Raw genomic sequence first — 20,826 nt, forward strand, 5'->3', positions numbered from 1 at the left:
GATGACGTTTCTGTGACTGGAAATATGCCGTAGGAACTTAACGCTTGTTTGTACCAATTAGCCTATGGTAAAATTGGTTTCATTATACGTCATTTTGTTTAAAGGTGCAGTTTCCAAGAACCTACTGATGACATTAATTGAAGACTTGCTGTATGTATCTGCTAATTCTATCACCCCTGCCATTTCCTGCTGTTTCTATTGACTGATTTTTCTCCTGGTTGTAGGACACATTTTCCCGTTTCTTTGCATGTCTAGTAATTTTTGAATGCTGGCCACTACATTACATTGTGGGATGTATTTTGTTGTCATCCTTTAAAGAACATTGGGTTTTGTTCTGGCAGGCAGTTAATTTACTTCTGGAGCAGTTTGATCAAAACTCCTTTTAAAGGTTTACTAGACAAAGGTGAGAACAGTCTCTAATATAGGGCTAGCTTAGGTTACTCCTAAGATACGGCCTTTCTGGAGTCACTATGAAATGCCCTGGACGCATCCCCCTTTGGCCAGAACTCAACTTTATAGCAACTTTACAGTTGTTCTTTGACCAGCCTTGTGAGGTCCCACTGTAAGTATGCACAGCTTAGTATACAGCACAAGATACAAGGACCTCTTTCTCAGTGTAGCTCCCTCCTTTCCATACTTCATTTTGCAAATTTCAGTTGCTTCGGCCTCCTCCAACTCTGATATCTGTCTCCCAGATCACTGAAACTGCTATACTCTCCTTAGGAAGCCCTGGAAGGAAGCTGAAGTGATAGTAGGTCTCACCTCATTTGTTTCCCTTCTCTCAGGGCTCGTAGTCCTGTGCTGCCTGTTTTCCAGTGTCTAAAAACAGTTTCTTACATTGTGTGCAGTTTTCCAGTCATTTATGATAGAAGGGCTAATCTGTTAGCAGTTACCCTGTCCTGGAAGTTGCCATGGGAGTCTTGTAAGCAATATACATTTTGATTTTAATAAAAGAATGGCTTACTTTTTCCATGTCTGTAAGAATAACTTAAAATCTAAGCACTCCATTTATTTATTATGAAAACACAATTTGGAGCTTGGCAGGAGGCAAGGGAAACAGATTTTTCCCATCATTTATCCAGCTGAGAAATCTTTCACACAGAGTTCTTCAGTAGGGAACAGGCCCTGCCCTTATCTGCTTCTCAATTAGGATCTCTTCTGATGTTAAACTCAAGAAAGAAGGAATTTGAGGAAATGGTAATCAAAATCCAGGAAGATGCAAATGTATGCAAATTTCCTATTATATCTAGATAACTGTTTTGTGATTATGGATCCATAGGCCCAAGTCAACAATTAAGGGAAAACTTAATAGCAAAAGGGATGCTTCTCCCTTGAGGAAAAAGGTTGATAACCCGAAAATGTTTTCTACTCTAACAAATATCAATATTCCAATCAACACAAGTAAATTCTTTCTTGTTTCTTAATAAGCCCTTTGGAAAAATGAAGAAAGCTTTATTGAGGGTGTAAGAAACCCCATCAGCCAATTCTGATCACGAACACAGACATTTTTCCGTATTACGTAGTTAGCAAACATGCCCTCAGCAGCCCCTGGGAGCAACTGTAATCCCTGATCATGAATATGGGGGGCGGGGGGGCTCAGAGAAGAGTCTCCTGCCTCCTGAATTCAGAGAGGGTTGACCCTTCCAGAGACCACACACTGCACCAAAACACCTCTTCCCCAGGAATCACAGAGACAGGCACACTGGTCCCACCTACCACATGCTGAGGGTAAATAGCAATAGTAGGTTACGAACAAGATGTTGGCTTTGCCCTTTCACCATAACCCGGGAAAGGTCTCCACTTTGCCTCCATGCCTCTTTGTTGAAGAGCTTCACTCGCTCTTGGCTGATTCCAAATTCCAGAAGCAATTTTTAAATGCTCAACCTGCCCAGGCAGAGATAGTCTCTGAGCACTGACTGTGGCCTCTGGACAGAAGCTGCTGGGTTTCTGGGCGATGCAGCTGGAAGCATAAAAAGGCACGTCTAGCACAAATGTCAGGTGCCAGTTACCAGGGTCAGCCAATGGGCCACATGCAGGGTTGGCTCCCGGGGGCTAAGTTCTCAGCGGTATAGCCAATGTGATCCATCCCCAGAGAAATGGTCCCTGAAACACAGAGGTGGCCTGTTTAACAGCAGACTGCAGCGGGAGGTTACTGGAAAGCAAACTGAGTCAGGAAACTTAAGCATGCCTGGTGTTAGATGATGCAAGCTGGCCCACCTTTATTCTGTGGCGCACGCCAGGTCTTTCCCTCCCATCCACTTGGAAAAATGGAGGTGGTCCCCTAGTTGCCTAAACCCATCTTCCGGCAGCTCCCTTGTTTTGGAAGGAGATGATAAATAAATCAAAATGCACTAAGCAGCACTTCCACAGGCACTCGCCTCCTTCACTGAACGTGCACCTCATCAATCACACTATTGTCTGCTTGAAAGGCGAGCCTTGTAAATGTCATATCCACTCAGGCCCAAGGAGAGGCGCGCCAAATGCAGCACGGAGTTTTAATTGGATAGTGTAATTAAACTAAAAAACCCCAGCAGACTCCCTTTGACAGGATAGATGAAGACCCCTTTTAATAGGGCTAGGAAACATATCTGTTAAAAGGATGAGGCGCTGCCTGCTCCTGATTGTGCTCCAGAGTACCCTTATGAAAAGGCAATTCAATAACGGGGGCATTTAATATGTTAGCGTCCGCGGTGTTCTGTAATCGAGCAGTACTTACCGTATTTGATCTGGAACTTAGGAAATAAGTCCTTGTCAGAGAACAAAAACACCACACAGCTTGCCCACTGCGTGAGGAGTGCCTGGACCTCCTGGAAACTGACAGCCTGAGGATGGGCTGTCGCCCGTGTGGGCTACAGGTCCATGTGAGGATAGATGCACGTGCCTTACTGTATGGGGCTTACGGCACAGACACCTAGCCACAGACACGCGCCCACCCACCTCAGGTGTAGCTCTTTCATCCCGCGGTGGCGAACACCACCCTCATTTCCCTTTCACATATTCTCACGAGCATTGAAAGAGCACGGCAACATTCCTGGGTCCCTCCGTCTTTAGCACCTGGAAGACCTGTCACATCAGTGTGTGCGCACGCGCGTGTCTTCTCTTCTAGAACTACCCTTGTCAAACAGGGAGGAGAGCAATCGGGTGGTCAGGAGGTTCAATGTATGGGCTGGGGTGTACCCAAGTCAATTGCAGTAACAAAACTTGAGTCCTGCCACTCTTTGTTGGGAGAGGGGGTGGAGGTGCACACACAGGCACATTCAGATTCAGACACAGACACACACACACTCCCTCTCTCTTTCTCTCTAGAGGCCTGCAGCTCCACAAGCAAGGTAACTGAATTACTGAGAACACATGAAGAGGTTCGTATCTGCACAGGGCTGTCTTACAAGGAGGCCACAGCAATCCCTTTCAGATGGGATGCTAGTGTCCCAAGGTCAAAGTCAGGGAACCCAGCATTTGGATAGATCAAGAGAACCTTTGCTCTGGGGCACAGGTGGGGTGCAAAGGAGAGATTTCAGACTTCCCCATCTATATAGCTTCCCCCAAACAGATGCTTTGCTTTATTTACAAAAACCTCAGAGTCAGGTTTGCTGGGGCCCTCCGCCTGATTTTTCTTTTTTAAGGATGGTGAAGGGTTTGTTTGATGACTGCTTTTACTCCACCATAAAGCCTCCTTGGAGCTGTTTGCAAACCTCGGAACACTCTTAATGCTGGTTTTTCACTATGAGTTGATGAACCCATTAAGGACATGTAAGTGAATGCTTATAATCTATGAAAACTGGACACTGAATTAAACCATCAAATATCTTTAGGTTTAAATGAAAACTACATAAAAGCATTTCAGCCATCAATTTGGCTATCACTTCTAGCCAGTATGAATTCTGCTGGAAAAGCTATTTTCGTGCAGATGTGGAATTCAATGGGAAAGACTGACTCGTGTACCAACATCAATCAAAATGTCGACTTCCCTGGCAGCTCTCAACAGTAAGGCAGGTTCAAAGGTCACAGGATAAAGAAAAAGCCAGGCTCTGGTTCAGCTCTAATATCTCCTCGGTAGAAGTCTTGCAAAAGTACCCCCTTCTGTATTAGCCTTGCTTTCATTAATCTTCTTGCCATCTTCTTTAACTAGTCATGCAGAACCGCTCGATAGCGAGACGTGTAATGGGGAAGGCCCTGTGCCTATTACCGCGTTAACATTCTCTTAAGCCCCAGTGCAACAATGGACCGGGCAGGCAAAGGGAATTTGCAACTGCGGGGTGCAGTGCAGGCAGTTCAATCACTGCACGGGCTCACCTATGTGCTTCTGACCTGTAACACACAAGAGGCCTTTGTGTCTAACTGGCTTGGCCATTAAGGTTCCGGAGGATCACAACAATGCTGATCTTTTCTATTTAAGCTAAATCAATGTGGACAAATCATTATTCAGGAGCTTTAATTTAATTAGTAAATTAAATACACTACTTTGCAGATCTTGTCAAGTACTTATGAAAAGAAAGATCCATTTAAGCGGGAGGTCACCAATAGCCCAGCTAATTGAGCTCACAACCTTCACTGAATCTCATCGCAAACATCCAGCAGGTTCCACTCACGAGGTCGGCGTAAAGGCCTCCTGCAGCTGCGGCGTACTCACGAGCACAGGGATCCTATCCTGCATCCAAACAGCGTTTTGGGAAAAACAAAAAACCAAACAAACAATCCCCCACCAACAGAACCAGCATCAACGGAATCAGATTTCCTTTAAATTAGGCTATTGCAAGAGAATGTAATCAGGTTATCTCTATTACGTTGCTTCCTTAAGGTTTTATATTATCTCTACTTAATTGAGATACAGAGCTCTTTTCAGCTATAAAGACGACAGCTACTTTATTAAGGTTTAAATCTGATTTCTTAATGATAGCTTCCTTTAAAGACGTGAAACCTGTACAACCTTCTGATGATGAAACCAGACCTGGCATGGCTGAGTCTGGTATTTGATTTAAATCCAGCCGAGGGTTTGTGCTGGGTGCTAGTTTCACAGAAAGGCCCCATGCTTTTGTTTCAGCGTTGGAATTGGAGGCTAGCTGTTAAAAAGAGAGCCTAGTGTAGTCAAAGCCTATGTCTAGACCTGTACAACAATGGAGAATTACTTCTCGGAGACAATTTAACCATGGTAGTTTCTGGTATGGAAACATTTTCCTCTCCTATGTGCCGTACACATCTTTGCTTAAAATAAATGAACATTTATCTATCTTTTAGAGGTTTGTGACAGCCTTCAAAACAGCAAAAGATATCCTAAGGTGTAGCAAAACCAGACTGAGAAATCACAGATTTGAATAATAATGGCAGCACATGTCTTTAAAAAAAAAAAACCAAAACCAAAAAAACTAAAAAGGCATAATTTATTCTTAATTCCTCAGGGCTTTTGATACCCAGATTTCCACAACGAACTCTTGTAAGAGTCCATATTTATTGGTTCGGCTTTTTTAAAGGCATGTATCTATTTAGTCATTAAGTTTCAGGTTCTTAAACACTCACGGGGACAGAGCAATAAATCTTCCCTCTGAGAAAATGGCCTAAGAGGGAGAAGTTTGTGGAAGGAAAGAGCCACAGAGCTGCTATTTATGGAGCATGGCTTCTGAGTCGGGGTCTGATTCCACACTATGGGTAATTATGTGTTTCACGGCACGTGCTCCAAGGCTCAGTCCCTTTGCCAACTCAGCTACTCACATACTTTTTGGATATGGCATCAATTAAACTTGAGTGGTGTTCCTTATGACGACCAAATTAATGGTTTGACAGTGGCTTTCTCAATAAACACTGCATACTGGCCATATTCGGAGGTTTTAAAAACCATTTCTTTTTTTGTTCAAAATTCTGACAAACACGTCTCAAGTAAGACCGAGAACAACTTCATTATCCTCCCAACACTTAATGCCTTTTTGTAAAGAAGGCTGTTTAATAACACGTCCGCTCTGTTTTCACAACTAAATTATTCCAGTTGGTCACACGTTCCAGTCTTTGGCAAGACACTTGTGTTAAGAGAGATAAAAACATGAAAAAGGAAATATATTGCAGAAATCAAAAACCTTATCTACTTCTAGACTCTCTCTCTTTGCCATAATTCATTCAAGAAGGCCCCAAGAATAATTTTTGATGTAAACTCAGCTACAAACATACATCACTATGCTGATAAAAATCGCAGGCTAAACTTATGAAATATAGTGACTTTCATTTCTTTAGTGCTGTTAAAATAACTTTTTTCTAAGGTTCAACAGACATAAAAGATAAAAAGGGTTACTATTAATCCTTTTAAAAAAGCAGCAGCAACAGCAGCCCTATAGATTAATTCTGTGGTCTGATGATGGTCTCGAAGATGAACTTTTTACATTAACTCACTGAATTAATTTGATGAAGATACTGGAAATCATAAAACAACAACAACAACAACAAAAAACACAGCATCAAACCGATTCATTTACTACATCTTTGGGCATTTTACAACATGAATTACGTTGAGTAGCTTTTGGTTTCTAAGTTCTAGCCTCATTAAGTTCAATTTCGAGATAGTCACCGAGGACAACGCTGCAGGCGCTGTGCTAGGAGCTGAGGACACAGCATGGAGATGGGGGGTGGCAGAGAGGGGCAGGCCCCAAACAGATACACACAGCACAGTGTGTGAGGTGCTTTCCCAGAGGTGTGCAAACTCCGGGGGCGAAGTCACAGAGAGCCTGACATTGGATCTTGAAAAATGAGTGGGCTGGGCCTGGGGAAGTGGAGGTGTCCATAGATTAGAGGGTGAGGGTGGGGGTGACGCCAGGCAGTGGGGAACGGTGGAAGCACAGGCTGTGAGATGTGTTTGTGTGCAAGTAGCTCACACTAGTCACATCCCAAGTTCAGGAGGTGAAATTACGGCCTATGAGGGCCGGCCAAGTGGCGCGTTGGTTAAGAGCTGGCTTGGGACGCCAGAGGGCCCCGGTTCGGATCCCACATATGAGGGCCAGTGACACTGCCCTCTACAGCTAAGATGCTGAACAACAGTTCAACCTGGAGCTGGGCTGCCGGGAGTAGCCAGCTACGGCGTAGGCTGCAGTCCCTGCTGCAGTGGGTTGCCATGGGCTACCGTGTGTAGCCAGCAGCCAGCGTGAGCGGTCAGCAGCCGCAGTGAGCGGGCATCCAGCAGCCACAGTGAGCGGGCATCCAGAAGCTGGCGACTGATCTGCCTCGCCCGGGAAGAGCGCAATGATGGTGCCAACTTGGGGCAGTGAAGCAACGTCCTCCACAACTAGACTGAAGAACCAAAGGACAGCAACTTGTCTGTTCCCCTTCCCCCCAATTCCCCAGCGCTGTTCCCATCTCCCAGTTTCCCAATTAAAAAAAAAAAAAATTACGGCCTATAAGCCTGGAGTGGTCAGCATCTGTAGAGGCTGTGCTGAGGAGTCTGAATTTTATTCTATAAGCCTGTAACTTTCAGACCTTTTTTTTAAAGCAGCAAAATCCTTTTTATCAGTTGGATTTTTAAATGCAGAATCTTAATACAGAAAAAAGTAGAGCTCTTTTGGTTGAAGAAGAAGCCTTATGCCTAACTTGGTCCTAACACACACACACACACACACACACACACACACACACATGCACACACCACACACGCACACAGGCTCCTGAGGTCCCCTGAGAACATAGAGCTCTGAGGAACATGGTCTCAAAAGCACTGTGCTAATGGCAAAGACTTAGGAAGTATTTTCCGGGGGTGTGTGTCTCCTTTTTCAGGAAAGTGTCATAATTTGCAGATCTCTGGAGCCAGAGTGAGGGAGGAAACCTCTATAAGAACCACATGCAGGTTTTTCACAAAGAATCATCCTGTAGGTCTGAGAAGATAAAAGACTCTCTTGCTGGGTTGTCAATACTGAAATGGTGGGGCCCACATCTACTCTGCACCCCCAATGCTTGGAACTGGCCTCACTCACAGAGATGTAATAATTAATTTCTTGAGTGACTGATCCCAAGAGGCAACTAGGAGGTGGTAGCTGTGCATCTTTTCTTCGTTCCCTACTAGGCTGGACGTGTTACACCGTCCACCTTCCAGAGCCTGAATCACAGAGTTCCTTGGCACAGTGAGTGTCTCGATGTGAGGGGAACCTGAACCCCATTTCTAGTTCTTGCCCTAACCTTTCCACTCCAGCTTATCCCTCTATGCAACATGCAAGTGGTACTCTTTCATTTCTCAGACACACGGAAAATTTATAAAATGTTACTTTCAAAGTATCCTGAGTTCTTGGGAAGAATGATGCTAGACAACATCTTTATTGGCTGACAAGCTGGAGCGAGAGGGATTGGAATCTGGCAGCCTTGGGGCGCGGGCCCCAGAGCAGCAGGTAGCATTCTTGCCAGCCCTTCCAGCAGCGCCCTCACAGAGTTGGGGCCTCCCTGGGATGACAGGAATGGCCGGGAGTGGGGTGGGCGTGGCTCAGTCTTTTCCTCCTTGACCACTAAGTTCTCCCTTCTTGCCAAGCTGTAGGCCAGAGTTGAAAGGAGGAGACTGCAGCCCAGCAGAGCTGGATTTAACAAAACAGTGAAATGCCCACCCATTAATGAGGCAATGTGGCATGTGCCCAGTCTGTTCAGGGGCTCTGTGCTCTTTGGGCCCGTTTGGTCAGTATTATCTCAAAAACTTGAACCATATTATAAACACTTGCTGGCCTTGACGTTTCTTATTGCTCCTTTCGAGTATGTCATTCCTCATAACATTTGTTCCCAAATTTAGTGGACACTGGAAAAAGGGATTAACGAAAATCAGATGCTCAAGTCGTACTCCAAGTTACCAAATCAGAACCCACTGGGGTCGGCTGTGGGTAAGTGCATTTTATACAGACTCCACGGGCAATGCTGGTATGTGCCAGGCTTAGAACCACCGTCGCATAGCCTTCTCCAGGCACCTAACAAATCCTTATAGAGTTTAAACGTCATTCTTCCATGGAGGAATTCCAGTGTGATCTGCGTCCTTTCTGTTCCATGATGGGACCGAAGTCCTAAAAATGATTAATCTAACTGCTACACTCAATTACTTAACTGCAAAAATATAATACGCCAAAAATATACAACCAGACTGTATCTACTTTCATAATTTAAACAGAGTGCCAACCCAGCAGCCATCTCTTCTGCAGGACCAGGCAGGAGTTTAATTACAAGCCGGTAGGTCGTGCAACTGCCAATAATCTGGAGGGTGTTGACACTTCCGGCATGATGGATATCTAAATCTAGTCTTCAGCTGCCACAGGAAATCTCCCAGCTTCCCTCGATCTGGCAAGGAAGGAAGGCAGAGCCAGATCTAACTGGTCAAGTCCGCCAACGGCAAGAGGAAGGCAGCACAAAGGAAAGGAGGGCTCTGGTGACTGCAGGTTCGCAGCAGGAATCTGCCCCCCCCCCCCCAGCTCCCGGAGTGGGGCTACTGGGGTCAGGAGCTGTGAGGTTCTCTGCTGCCATCAGGACGGAACAGGATGGGGACCCATGGCAGGCTCTGTGTACCATAATACAATCCCGTTTGATTAAAAGAAATTTCTGGTAATGAATTAAACAGACCCAAGGAAAAAAGGACACGGTGGTAATATATTCTCCTGGCACCCAGCACACAGAGGGGAAGAGGGGGTAGAGAGAGAGGAGACATAAATAAAAGGGACTACTCACTGGGGCTTTTTTCTTCAGCAAGGTCACAGGCACAGAGCAGGTCAGAATCGATTGAGATGGGTTTCTGCTTAATCCAAAACTTAGTGCTGGCTTTCTGATTCGTAACAGGGTCTATCTCTACTTTGTCTCCAGAGATACCTGTAAGGCCGAGGGGAGGACAAAAAAAAAAAAGAAGCCACAGGAAGTGGAAGGTGTAAGTGATTTCAGTATCATCATTTGACCTGCTTTGTAAATCCTAAATTGGATGAACATGAGCGTTCTCTTAGGGGTCTGGGGAAATGCCATGGGCTTAAGACACACATACGGAGACTCCAAATGGTCACAGAAGTTGCACAGTCTGGTTTCCTGGGTGGGAGAGTTGGGGAGGGGGCATCCAAAGACTATACAAAAACTATTAAGAAATATGCCTTCTTAGATGTTTAACACAGATACAATATAGTTAACATATTTCATCCTATGAATCACACTTAGAGATTCTTCAATACAATGTGAGAAAACTTAGTAGGGCAAAAGAAAAAGGAGATAAAAGAAACAGCTCAGTTAAAACACAGTAACAAAAAAACAAGAAACCCCACCATGTCCATAGCAGGAGAGCAAATTTAAAATTAAAAAAGAAAACAAATACCAACACAATTCTAGTGATCAGGTCTGCCACATGCTCCTTCCAGTTCTATTTTATCTTATGAATAAAGAAATCTCAAACAGCAGTCAGACAAAGGCAGGGGACGACAGCCAGACCATGGTGAGGTCCCGTCTGCTGTCTTCGGAGGAGAAAATGCAGTACGGTCGCTTAACCCCTGGTCATTACTCGGTGGTCTTTGGAAAAGACGAACAATTGGTATTTTTTTATTAATCGAATGCTGGAACTTGTCATTAGACATATTTCAGGAACACCATATTTCAATTAGGCATAATGTCATAAGTCCAATTGACTCTGGACGTTCAGGTCTAGATGATTTCAGGAGGGCGAGAAGGCATCAGGAGACCACTTTTATTACATTTCACTTAAAATAGATTACGACTACCCAGTTATACTCTTCTCTCCAATTTGGTCATTAATTGTTAAAGATCTGGACATTTCTATAGTTCCCTGACAGAAGAAAAGTACTTACACCACGGTTTCTGGTAGCGTTTTTTTTTTTTTGGGGGGGTCCCCCCTCCTTCTTCTGCTTTTTTTTCCCCTGCTTATTTTGACGTTTATAAAAGTCAAAATGAGCAGAGCAAAATAAATGTGCATATCTCTTATGTGGAATAAACCCTGCCCACGTTTCTTTCGCAGAAAGAGGGGGGGGGGAAATCACCAGGGAGACACGGTTTTAAAATTTTGTTCTACGGCCCTGCAACTCCTGAAGTCGTAGTCAGTCAATATTGTTAATGTCCCTTGTTAATTTGATAGGATTTGTCAGGTAACTCCACTGGAAAATTATATAAAACTGTTCCAGATGAAAAGATGATAGTGACATGAATTAAAGTGATAGAACAATAGTGGAATATAAACCAGAAATGACACCCAAAGTGGCTGTTGATTTATTGCCGTACTGAGTTTGGTTCTGGGCTCCCATGTATATTAGTGCTACAAATCTGGGTCCATTTAGCAGAGGGACGCTCATACATACATCACCAGCTCCTGCTCCAAGCCAAGGTCACTCCCCATTGCATCAATCTTTTCAACAGAGCCTACTTCACAAAGCAGGACTTTTGTAACCATCTCAGATGTAACAGGCTCTCATCCTCTTTCATCTTTCTTTTATCATGTAAAGTACACTTTAACTTCTATTATTTTTATCTGCAAATTGTTACTGTATAGTTCATCCATTACGGGCTGTATCTCTAATCAACTGCCTAAGCTCTGGCCACAAGAATGCCTTCCCAATGACGTCCTTTCCGGGGGCTATTGTGCAGTCGCTGGTCACAGAGGAGAGTCCCAAGTCTGGGGTTTGGGGATGAAGACGTGGGAGATGAATGCATTAGGTTCAAGATGGGCAAGCAGGTGGGAACACCATTTAAACAATTGGTGTGCTCCAAAAAAGTTACGTGTAAATCAGATTTTTCTAAATCAAATCACATTTCCCACTGACTTCTAGTTCCAGAGATACTTGATCTTCATTTTGGATTGATCTGTAATTGGCAGGGGCCCCCAGCACTTCAGTTTTAAGTTTCTCTGCCCTGCAGGCTTTCAGCCAAGTAGTTAATGATCTATAAAACAATCACCTGCCTAGAGGAGTCGCTATTTAAAGGAACCTGTAGGGTAATCTTCCCTGATGGGAAAAATCGTTCTGTACATGAAATCATCTCACCCTACTTGAGGTGTGTGTGTGTGAGTCTCAGCTCCTTAAAGCAGGGCCCGCAGCCCCACAGGCTCCTGTTCGCTCTTGCTGGGGAAGTGGCAGCCCTCTGCTGTTAGTCCTGGAGGGCCTGAGACAGTCCACAGCCGGAACCCATGGTCCTGAGCACACCCAGGCCCCACTGCTGAAGAAAAAGTCTGCAGAATCCAGCCTGGAAGCACACACAGACCTCTTCCGTCCCTGGCTTGGGAGCCAGAGGTCCTTGGTTGGAAGGAGGCAACCTGGTGGACAGGAGGGCAGTTAGGAGGCTGGTGCCACAGTCCAGGCCAGGGGGAAAGAGGGGGGAACGTTAACTGGACCACTATGTGCCAGCATGGCTGGAAATCCTTTGTGTGCATTGATTCAGGTCTCACAACAGCCTTATGAAGCTGGTTACTATGTTTATTCCTATTTTATAGATGAGGAAGCTGAAACACAGGGAGGTTAAGTAGCTTGCCCAAGATCACACAGCTAACAAGTAGCAAAGCTGCAATTTGAAGAAAGCCAGGTAATCTGGTTCCAGGATCTATGTTCTCAGCCACTGCATGGCCCTGAAAGAACCGTGCTAGGTGTTTAATACATAATACACCCTAGGAGAGGTAAAGGTGCTTGTGTAAGGGTGGAGAGCTTTAAGCTGGAAAAGCCATTTTCCACACCCAGTGCTTTCTGGTTCCCAAGTACAGTACTTTCCACAGCTCTGCACGGCCGCATTCGGTTAAGAAGACAATAGGAAACTCTGCCCAGTCCTTCGTGTCCTCTCTCAGTTATCACCAAGGAACAAATAAATATTCAAATGTGCCAATAGATAAGCACCTATTTTTGTTCATACATGGCAAACTGAGCATGAAATCCTATCAATATGTTTTTTTGACCGCTGAACATAGTTTTGATTTCCCTGGTTAAAATTTTTATGTAAAGTCACTGAAAGAAAGGCAGAAGCACTGCTTAAAATTGTTACTCATGCATTATTTTTAAGCAATTCAAATTATAAATATACACCCAAGAAAACAAAGGAAGTTGGCTTTTGTTAAGTTTACATTTCTCCAATTTAAATGGCCAACGATAGAGGATTAGTTAATCCAACCATGATGGAACACAACACGACCATGAAAATTATGTGTAAGAAAAGATTTGACTCGGACAAATTCTTATGATGTTATGTGAAAAGGACAGAAAAATATTTATAGAGAAGAGATGAAAGGGATATGCTCCAAATTGGTTGACAGGGGTCAACTCTGGCTAGCAGGGTTACATCCTTTCCTTTTCCAAAATAAAAATTTCACCGAAAATAAAAACAAATGAGTTTAGAAGTCGACATGTTTATCCATTTCAACTTCAGAATTCAGTACCCCTTTCCCGCCTTTTAGAACGTGGGAAATGGAGAATGGCTGAGTCCTGTAATTGACCATCATGAAAAGTGATCACTTCCTTCTGGCAGTTCTCAAGTACCCAAGGGACTCACTGCTGGGAAGGGCTCCCACGCGCTGCCTTATGCCCAACCTGGTGCCTCTCTCGCAGTGGTGCCTGGCAGGCTCCACCCTACCGCAGCAATGGCAGGTGAGGAGAGCACGGGGGCCGGCCCAAAGTGGCCAGGGTCAGTCCCTTCCCTCGGAAAACAAGGGAGGCCATTTGTCTCCTTTACCAGCCCTCCTCCCCGAGCCACTTATCCACAGCCATCTGTCATGACCTTTTCATGCTCCCACTTCTGACAGCTTCCAGATACAGTGAGGCAAACTTCACTGGAAGCAAACTATCACACCAACTGTCAAAGGCAGAAAACACTGCCTGATTGCTGTCCTACATCAGCGCCAGCATATAAATCCTTCCTTAACAAGACAGTTCAAAATAAACAAAAATGCAACTCCAATGTATACACAACTCTCTGGGGGAACTATTTGTCTAAGGCTTTGGAGTTTACAAGGAGACCCTTGTCTGTTTTAGTCAAAAGATTTCCCTACAAGGAAATTAGCGCTGTGTACCCTCTTCTGCTAACACAGCCTGGGTGCCTCCTTTGAGCAGCCCCCGTGCCAGGCCTTTTGTGCAGAGACTTATGAGAGCTCACTACACCCCTACCAGGCAGGCAGTCGTAACCCACTGTAGATGTAAAGGCAGTACGCAGAGCGGTTAGGGACAGGGACTTTGGAGTCTGAGAGTCCTGAGTTCAACTATCACCTTTCCTATTTCCTTTGTGACTTATGCCAAGTTGCTATAAAATGGTGATGACAGTAGTACCGACCTCATGGGTTTGTTGTGAGGATTAAGGGAAATGAGACTTGTAAGTGCTTTGGAATAGAGATTAATACACAGCTAGTGACCCACGCTACTACTTCTCCTGATTATGGTTATCAGGAGTCGGGTCAGAACGGGGGCGCTCAAGGAGCCATGGGAGGGATGTGAACACGGGACCTGCTGGCCCTAGTCTGGGGTTGTGGTGAGGGACCTGCTCTCCACCCCAGCCTCGGAGGTACCGGGATCCAGGACGGCTGTCCAGCCGGGGCAAGCAATGCCCTCATACCCATGAATCCTTCCAATAACCTCCCCTTGCTGAGTGTCACTGGAGACACCTCTTCCCTGTGACCTCCAAGAGTTCAATTCAACATCAGGAGGAACATTCTTACACCTGGTGCTGTGGAGACACTTGTACTAGGAATCCCCATCCTGCAAGGTCTCCAGGTTCTTCATCTGGAGATCGTGATTTTGCCGGCACATTCCCACTAGTGCTATCCTGGGCAAAGTTGCTTCTCCCTCGGTGAGCCTGACCTTCCTCCTTTGTAAACTGGGGTTAAAATAGTACCCATTCCTGGGCTGTCATGAAGATGAAATAGCACAAGCACGTAGAAAACACAGCAGAGTGCCTGGCACATGGTAAGGGCTCAATTATTGCTAAAATTATTACTAAAGAGGAGCCTCAGAAGGTGAAAGGATGTCCTGCGCAGGGCGGACCACGTCCGTAAACAGCAAGGCGGGCTGAAGCCGAGGTCTGTGTGAGTCTAGCATCTTCTGACCCACAGCTATTTCCTACCCAGAGGAGCAGGCCCGACTCTTCGGAGGCACACTGAAAATGCCCCTCTAGGAAGTTAAAACACCAGCTTGGCAAAAATTGGGGCACTTGACATTCCATGCCTCAGTGTATTTCCTGAGTTATTGTTTATTTGCTCAGACATCACCAGCTGTGGTTCATTCATCAATATCCTACAACTTTGAATCTAAGACTATAAAAGCCCCACTGTTGTTAAATCCTGGAGTAGCTTTGTATACAATTCTACAATCCTCTTGTCTTCAGGTTACCTAGAGCCTATGAAAGCCTGAAAAGCCCCCTGAGAGTGACACTGAACAACTCTTTGTGAGAGTGGATTTTGCTGAACCTACACGGCCAATCGATAGCGCCCACAGAATGGTTAGGAAAGTCTTTGGAACTTGTCTGAATTTACACACAGGATCAGACACACAGGCTGTTTGGGCTTAACGAGACCTCCGAGGCGCCCGAGTCTGGGGTTTTCACTCTCCGTATGAAGAAATTGAGGCTCAGGGCAGGGATATGACTTGTCTGATGTCACCTATTATGACAGAACTGTAACCATAATTCACATCCCCACACTACCTGGCCAGGGTTTAAACAGATCAGCTCTCTCGTCTGACTATGCATTGTTTATATAGTGGGTATAGTCACACAGTGATCACATGCATAACAGTATAAAAAGCACTGCCTCTGCAATATGTAAAGAACTCTCTAAAGGTGACAAAATCATTTTGTGGGTCACAACTAAACTGAGACCCAGTAGAGCTTTACATTTTTGAGATCTAGAGGGGTACTGGGGCCCAGGATCACTGGTGCCATTTAAGGGGCTAACCATCTGAAACCATTTGGGAGTCACAGTTAAATGCTGCCAATTCCAGTGTGTGGCCAGTGACAACTCTAAGTGTATCTGGCTAGACCATTATCCTTAGAATGCAAACTAAGAGGCAGCTGAACATGAATGAGACCAGGCACGTACAGCCACACTCAGCACAGTGCCGGGGCAGAGCTTACAAAACGAGACCTGGGATGGGTCAGCCCCAGAAACACCTGTCCTCAGGTGAGGGTTAAATTCTCTCTGTAGAGAAGGCAGTTACACAGATTTTACACCAGGGCAGCTAGATCCCCAAACTAAATACCCTCCTGGTAAACAGATTCCTCAGGTGAGCTTGTCACGGGAGTCGGGAAGCGGCAATGCCGTTTCCTAAGTGAATTTGTAATAGTATCAGTCAGAGTCTTCCTCATGTTCAGGCCCAGGCACACACCTGGAGCTCAAGTACCAAGGATGAGGAAGCAGTAAAAAGGACACAGAGCCTTGAGGAACGCTCACATATCCTATACCCATGAATTCTAGGATGGCGGTGGTTCTCAGCTTTTTCCAATTCTCAGTTCATTGTCAGCCCTTGAGGACCCAGACCCAATGTCATTAGTAACCCTGGATTACTCAGCAGGAATTCTCACAGGGTAGGTCTGGGAGTGGAGAACAAGGGGAAAGTATACAGTTAGCAAAAGCCCCCGGAGCTTCCAACATTCCCAGTTGGGGGGTTTCTCCTCCACCCACTGCACTAAGCACTCATGTGGTAAAGGGCTTTTCTGGAGGCAGTCCTGACCTGCTCTCTCGCAAGTCCATTAGTATTTGGTAATCTCTAGTCCACATTTTGACTCAGAAAATGTTGCCACAATAGGGACAGAACAATCATTTAATACTAGAATTGTCATCCTCAAATTACTCAACAGACCTGGGGATTTTGGAGTTAAGCACAATGCATGTCTCCTCATGATCGTTTTAGTGTCTTTGAATGGAGAAGGGTTATCTCCTTATATTCCAAAAGAAAACGAAACAGAAACGTGGAAGGCAGAGCAATCCACTTCTTAAGAACATGCATTTGCAGATTACGTCATTACTTGAACTATATATACACCTATATATAGGCACCCCATCAGAAAATAACAGGGCACATATTTTATTCATATAGCCACACGGAACTACTTTCTGCATCAGAGTGAGCCTGAGGAGTAATCAAGTCCAGGCCACAGCTCTTTGCTTTCACTCGCGGAGTCTCGTATTGTTAATGTGTTTCTTAAATTTGCATATTGTATGTTAAAAAACAACGGTGTACTAAGATGTTCCGTGAGTGCTGGCTTGCAGGTATTAACTAGGGTTAAATCGTAACTGCAACAGGACAGACAAACCAGGGAAGACAACAGATGGCAGCTATGCTGCCTCTCATCATGCTCAGGCCCAGGGCAGGCATTTTTAATCAATCACAGAGTTTCTTTATGTTGCCCTCAGACACAGCTCAAGATGCTGCCTCAGCATAATGCTCTGGGCAGCCATTACGAACTTGATTGGAGTTGGTTTATGAGATGAAACCTCTTTGCCTTCTCTAAGCTATATGCTGCTGTCCTCGAGAATTCTGATATATAACTACTGTGATCAGGAGTGTTATGATTATACGTATGGATTGTTTTATGAAGAGATAATAGAGGTAACCTTTTGGTAGAGATTATTTTATAACATAGTCTTTATCTGTAAATCCCATAAAGAATTTGTATATCTATAAAGAATTATGTTGGACTAAAAATGCAATATAACACAGACGGAATTCATGGTATATCGTGTATTCATATTATGGTATGAATTAAAGGTATATTATGTTTCTCTTTGGTGACAAGGGGACAGGCTATATTGACAAACGATAAGGTGAAGGAATCAAGTTAGCACAAGTGGCACAACTACCAAAGCACTTCTCAGCCTGAGACTCTGAGTTAGGAAAATCGGGCCGACCTGCCCAGTCAGTAAAAACAAGCCTTGGACAAACAGAAAAGGGACAAGAAAGTTCTCTGAACACCGTGAGGTTGCGTTTCCCAAAGCCCACAATTAAGGGGAGGTTCTGAGCCAGCAGGCCTGTGCTGAGGTCTGGGCCTTGGTGACTGTGATACATGGTCAGGACAGGAAGCACTGCTTGAAGGTCCTATGTGAGTCGGAGGCTTACTATGTGAGGTCTTGGCCCTCTCTGCCTCGTTTCTGACATGGGTTTCCAGGGAGCCCCTTGGCAGGTGCATTATAATTCATTTTCTGCCGGCCCGCCAACTAATACTCATTGACAGGATACTATGGACTTTCTAGATCACGGCTGGTACTCACCAACGGACCCTTTTTGTTTAGACTTTCCTCAAACCTACTTCACTCTGCTGGCCTTGGCATGTTTGGGTACTACTCATGTCTTAGTGCCTGATCCTGTGGTCGGCCACATAGGATCAGGCATATGGGAGACTGAGTTACTGGAAAAAAGTCTCAACTTGATATGAGCTCAGGCACGGCCTATACTTAAAGGGCATCTGTACTTTTAGGCCCAACACCGAGGGGAAGCAGACAAGATGAAAAATTCCGAGAATGTTTTTAAGAAATACAGTTTGGGCAGGCATGGCGGCTTTGTTTGGTGAGGTTTCCGGGCTGGGAGGGCAGGCATGGTGAATCGATCCCAACTTAAGAACCGCCACCAGTGACAGGCAGGGGCCGCTCCTAGGGCTGTGCTATGAAGGATTCTGAGGTCTGGTCCAGGCTCAGAGCGCACAAGTGCAGTGACTGATTAGCAATGGAATGGGGGGTGAGATTGCGGCACCCGTGCTACACTGACATTGACCTCTAGATGCCAGGATAGGGAGAAGACTGAGGGATGTGCAGAAGAACTTTCGGAACTGGAGGCCACAAGGAAGTAATCACCACTTCCTTTGTGAGGGCCAGTTATTAATGACTGAGGCATGTGTGGCCTGATGGGCTGGGCGTGGCATATGGGACTGAGTTTCAGGCCCAGTTCTCCTACTGGGACTGGATATCCCACTGTATATCGGATGGCTGAGGGCGAGGGAAAGACTTAGTGCCTATGAAGTCACAGCTATGTGCCAGTAAACGCTAAGTGCTTTATATACATCACATTCTTTCATTAACTCCAAGTCTGTTTTCTCAGTCATGAAAGGGGAATAACATCACCAACGTGCTGTGTGGATTAAATGAGGTCACATGAGGGAAAGTTCACTGTATACTGTAAATTGTTCGAGAACGACAAGTACTAGCACAATGACGATCTGCATTCAAGGCATCATGACATAGTAGTTGGCTGTAGGGTTCAGCCTCAGACAGGCCTGGGTTCTGATTCCAGCTTCCTTATTAGATTTTCCCTATATCGCAGTTTCTTCATATAAAATATGGAGATAACGTCAGTATCATCTAATAATAGTGCTATAATTACAGGGGACAGTGCATGTAAAAGAGTGAGCAGCAAAGTGCTTGGCACATAGTAAGCACTTGATAAATGACAACTGCTTTTAAAAATTGTAACTCTTTTTGTTAATATTATTTTAAAAGGTCGGCTCTTTGTCATAGGTTTTATTCATAGATTCCAGTAAACTGTTCAATCATAAAAAGGTCTGGTGGAAAACTGGTTTGTGTTTGCAAATTCAAGTTTGCCTCTTTCCTCCTGACCACAGAACCCAAAGGCAGATGGTAACATCGGAACATCGGCCACGACTACCCGTCAGAGGCCAGGCAGCTGTGACGGCACAGCGGAGCTTGGGAATCCGTCCTCCGCGGTGTGCTCTGTCATACCGCTGCCTCTGAGCGGCTGGGCAGTTTCCTGTGGAATCGGCAGGGCTGCTGGTTAAATGCCACACTCAGACACTTAGCACTCAGAAGAACTTGCCACAGGGGGCAAGTGAAGCCTCTGTGCTGACTGACACAGGATGGACGAGCGGACGGGGCCATCCATCAGTGTCAGGAAACAGCTGAAGCACCTGGCTAGTCAGTTGAAATAAAATAAATTATTTACTGATCTCAGGACCTAGCTGCTCACGTCAATGCTCATAAAAGGCGTGCTGTTTGCTGCCCTGTGCTCTGCAGAGGCTTCTGTCTCAGAAAGAACTTCCGGATTGCTGTGGGCAGGTTTCTGTTGTTGTTAGGATGTTATCATCTGCTCGGCAAGGAGGGAGAGAGGGTCTGAAGTCACATATCTGAACTCATCTACACGGGACTAGGGAATGAACTGATTTATTCACTGCATGGTCCAGTACTCATGGGCACAGTTTAATTTTATTGTCACAAAATTCCTCAGGACTAATTAACGAAGTTTCTGCTCATAATGCTAAAGGCTGAACTTAAATTCATAATTGAAACATAGTCTGACATCTGTTGCAGAAGCGCCTCAGGGCCGTGACTCTCCACCAGAGGGCGCCACGTGTGCCACTGGAAGCATCCAGAGGTGACTGGGCCCTGGTCTCCAGTCAACCTCATTTCTGAGAACCACAGCTCTAGGGAGAGATGCTTGCATCATTGTCATCATCCACTTCTACCTGACACGTCTCCACGGTGGCAACAAGTAAAACTTTGCCAACAGAGCCACTACCTAATCTGAGCTAAATACTTTCAAGATGGTGGACGAGGAGAGAAAGCAACAGGTAAATACATTATGACAACAGTTAACAACAGTAAGATAAGCTACCGCTGAGAATACAGCTTCTATGGGCCAGACACTTTCATACAATCTCGAAAGGTAAACATTATAATTCCCATTTTATAAATGACAAAAACTAAGACTGAAAAGGGAAGGGACTTGTCTGAGGTGACACTGCAGGTAAGCGGTAATGCTGGGACTCGAACCCAGGCCTGACTGCAGAGCTTGGGCTCTTCCCACAGATCCTTTTGTGGACTTTCCCCTTTAAGTGAATGAACGGGTCAGAATCTGATGAGTTCAAGTTTGGCTTCTTGCCTTCGGAACAAGATGGGTGGAAGAAGCCCGCAATCTTGGTTATCTTTCCAAGGCACCGTGT

General features: G+C 45.2%; 1 protein-coding gene across 6 annotated transcripts in view; it reads right to left on the reverse strand.

The window, feature by feature from the left end:
• Positions 1–20,826, reverse strand: part of MAPKAP1 (MAPK associated protein 1) — a 233,048-nt gene that overhangs the window by 17,407 nt on the left and 194,815 nt on the right. For all 6 annotated transcript variants that reach the window (XM_019636231.1, XM_019636254.1, XM_019636263.1 and 3 more), the window contains one exon: positions 9,661–9,798. In XM_019636231.1, the coding sequence (XP_019491776.1) occupies positions 9,661–9,798 (138 nt within the window). The remainder of the gene's footprint in view (positions 1–9,660; positions 9,799–20,826) is intronic.

The sequence above is a fragment of the Hipposideros armiger genome, unplaced genomic scaffold (genome assembly GCF_001890085.2).
Source record: "Hipposideros armiger isolate ML-2016 unplaced genomic scaffold, ASM189008v1 scaffold_3, whole genome shotgun sequence".
NCBI lineage: Eukaryota > Metazoa > Chordata > Mammalia > Chiroptera > Hipposideridae > Hipposideros > Hipposideros armiger.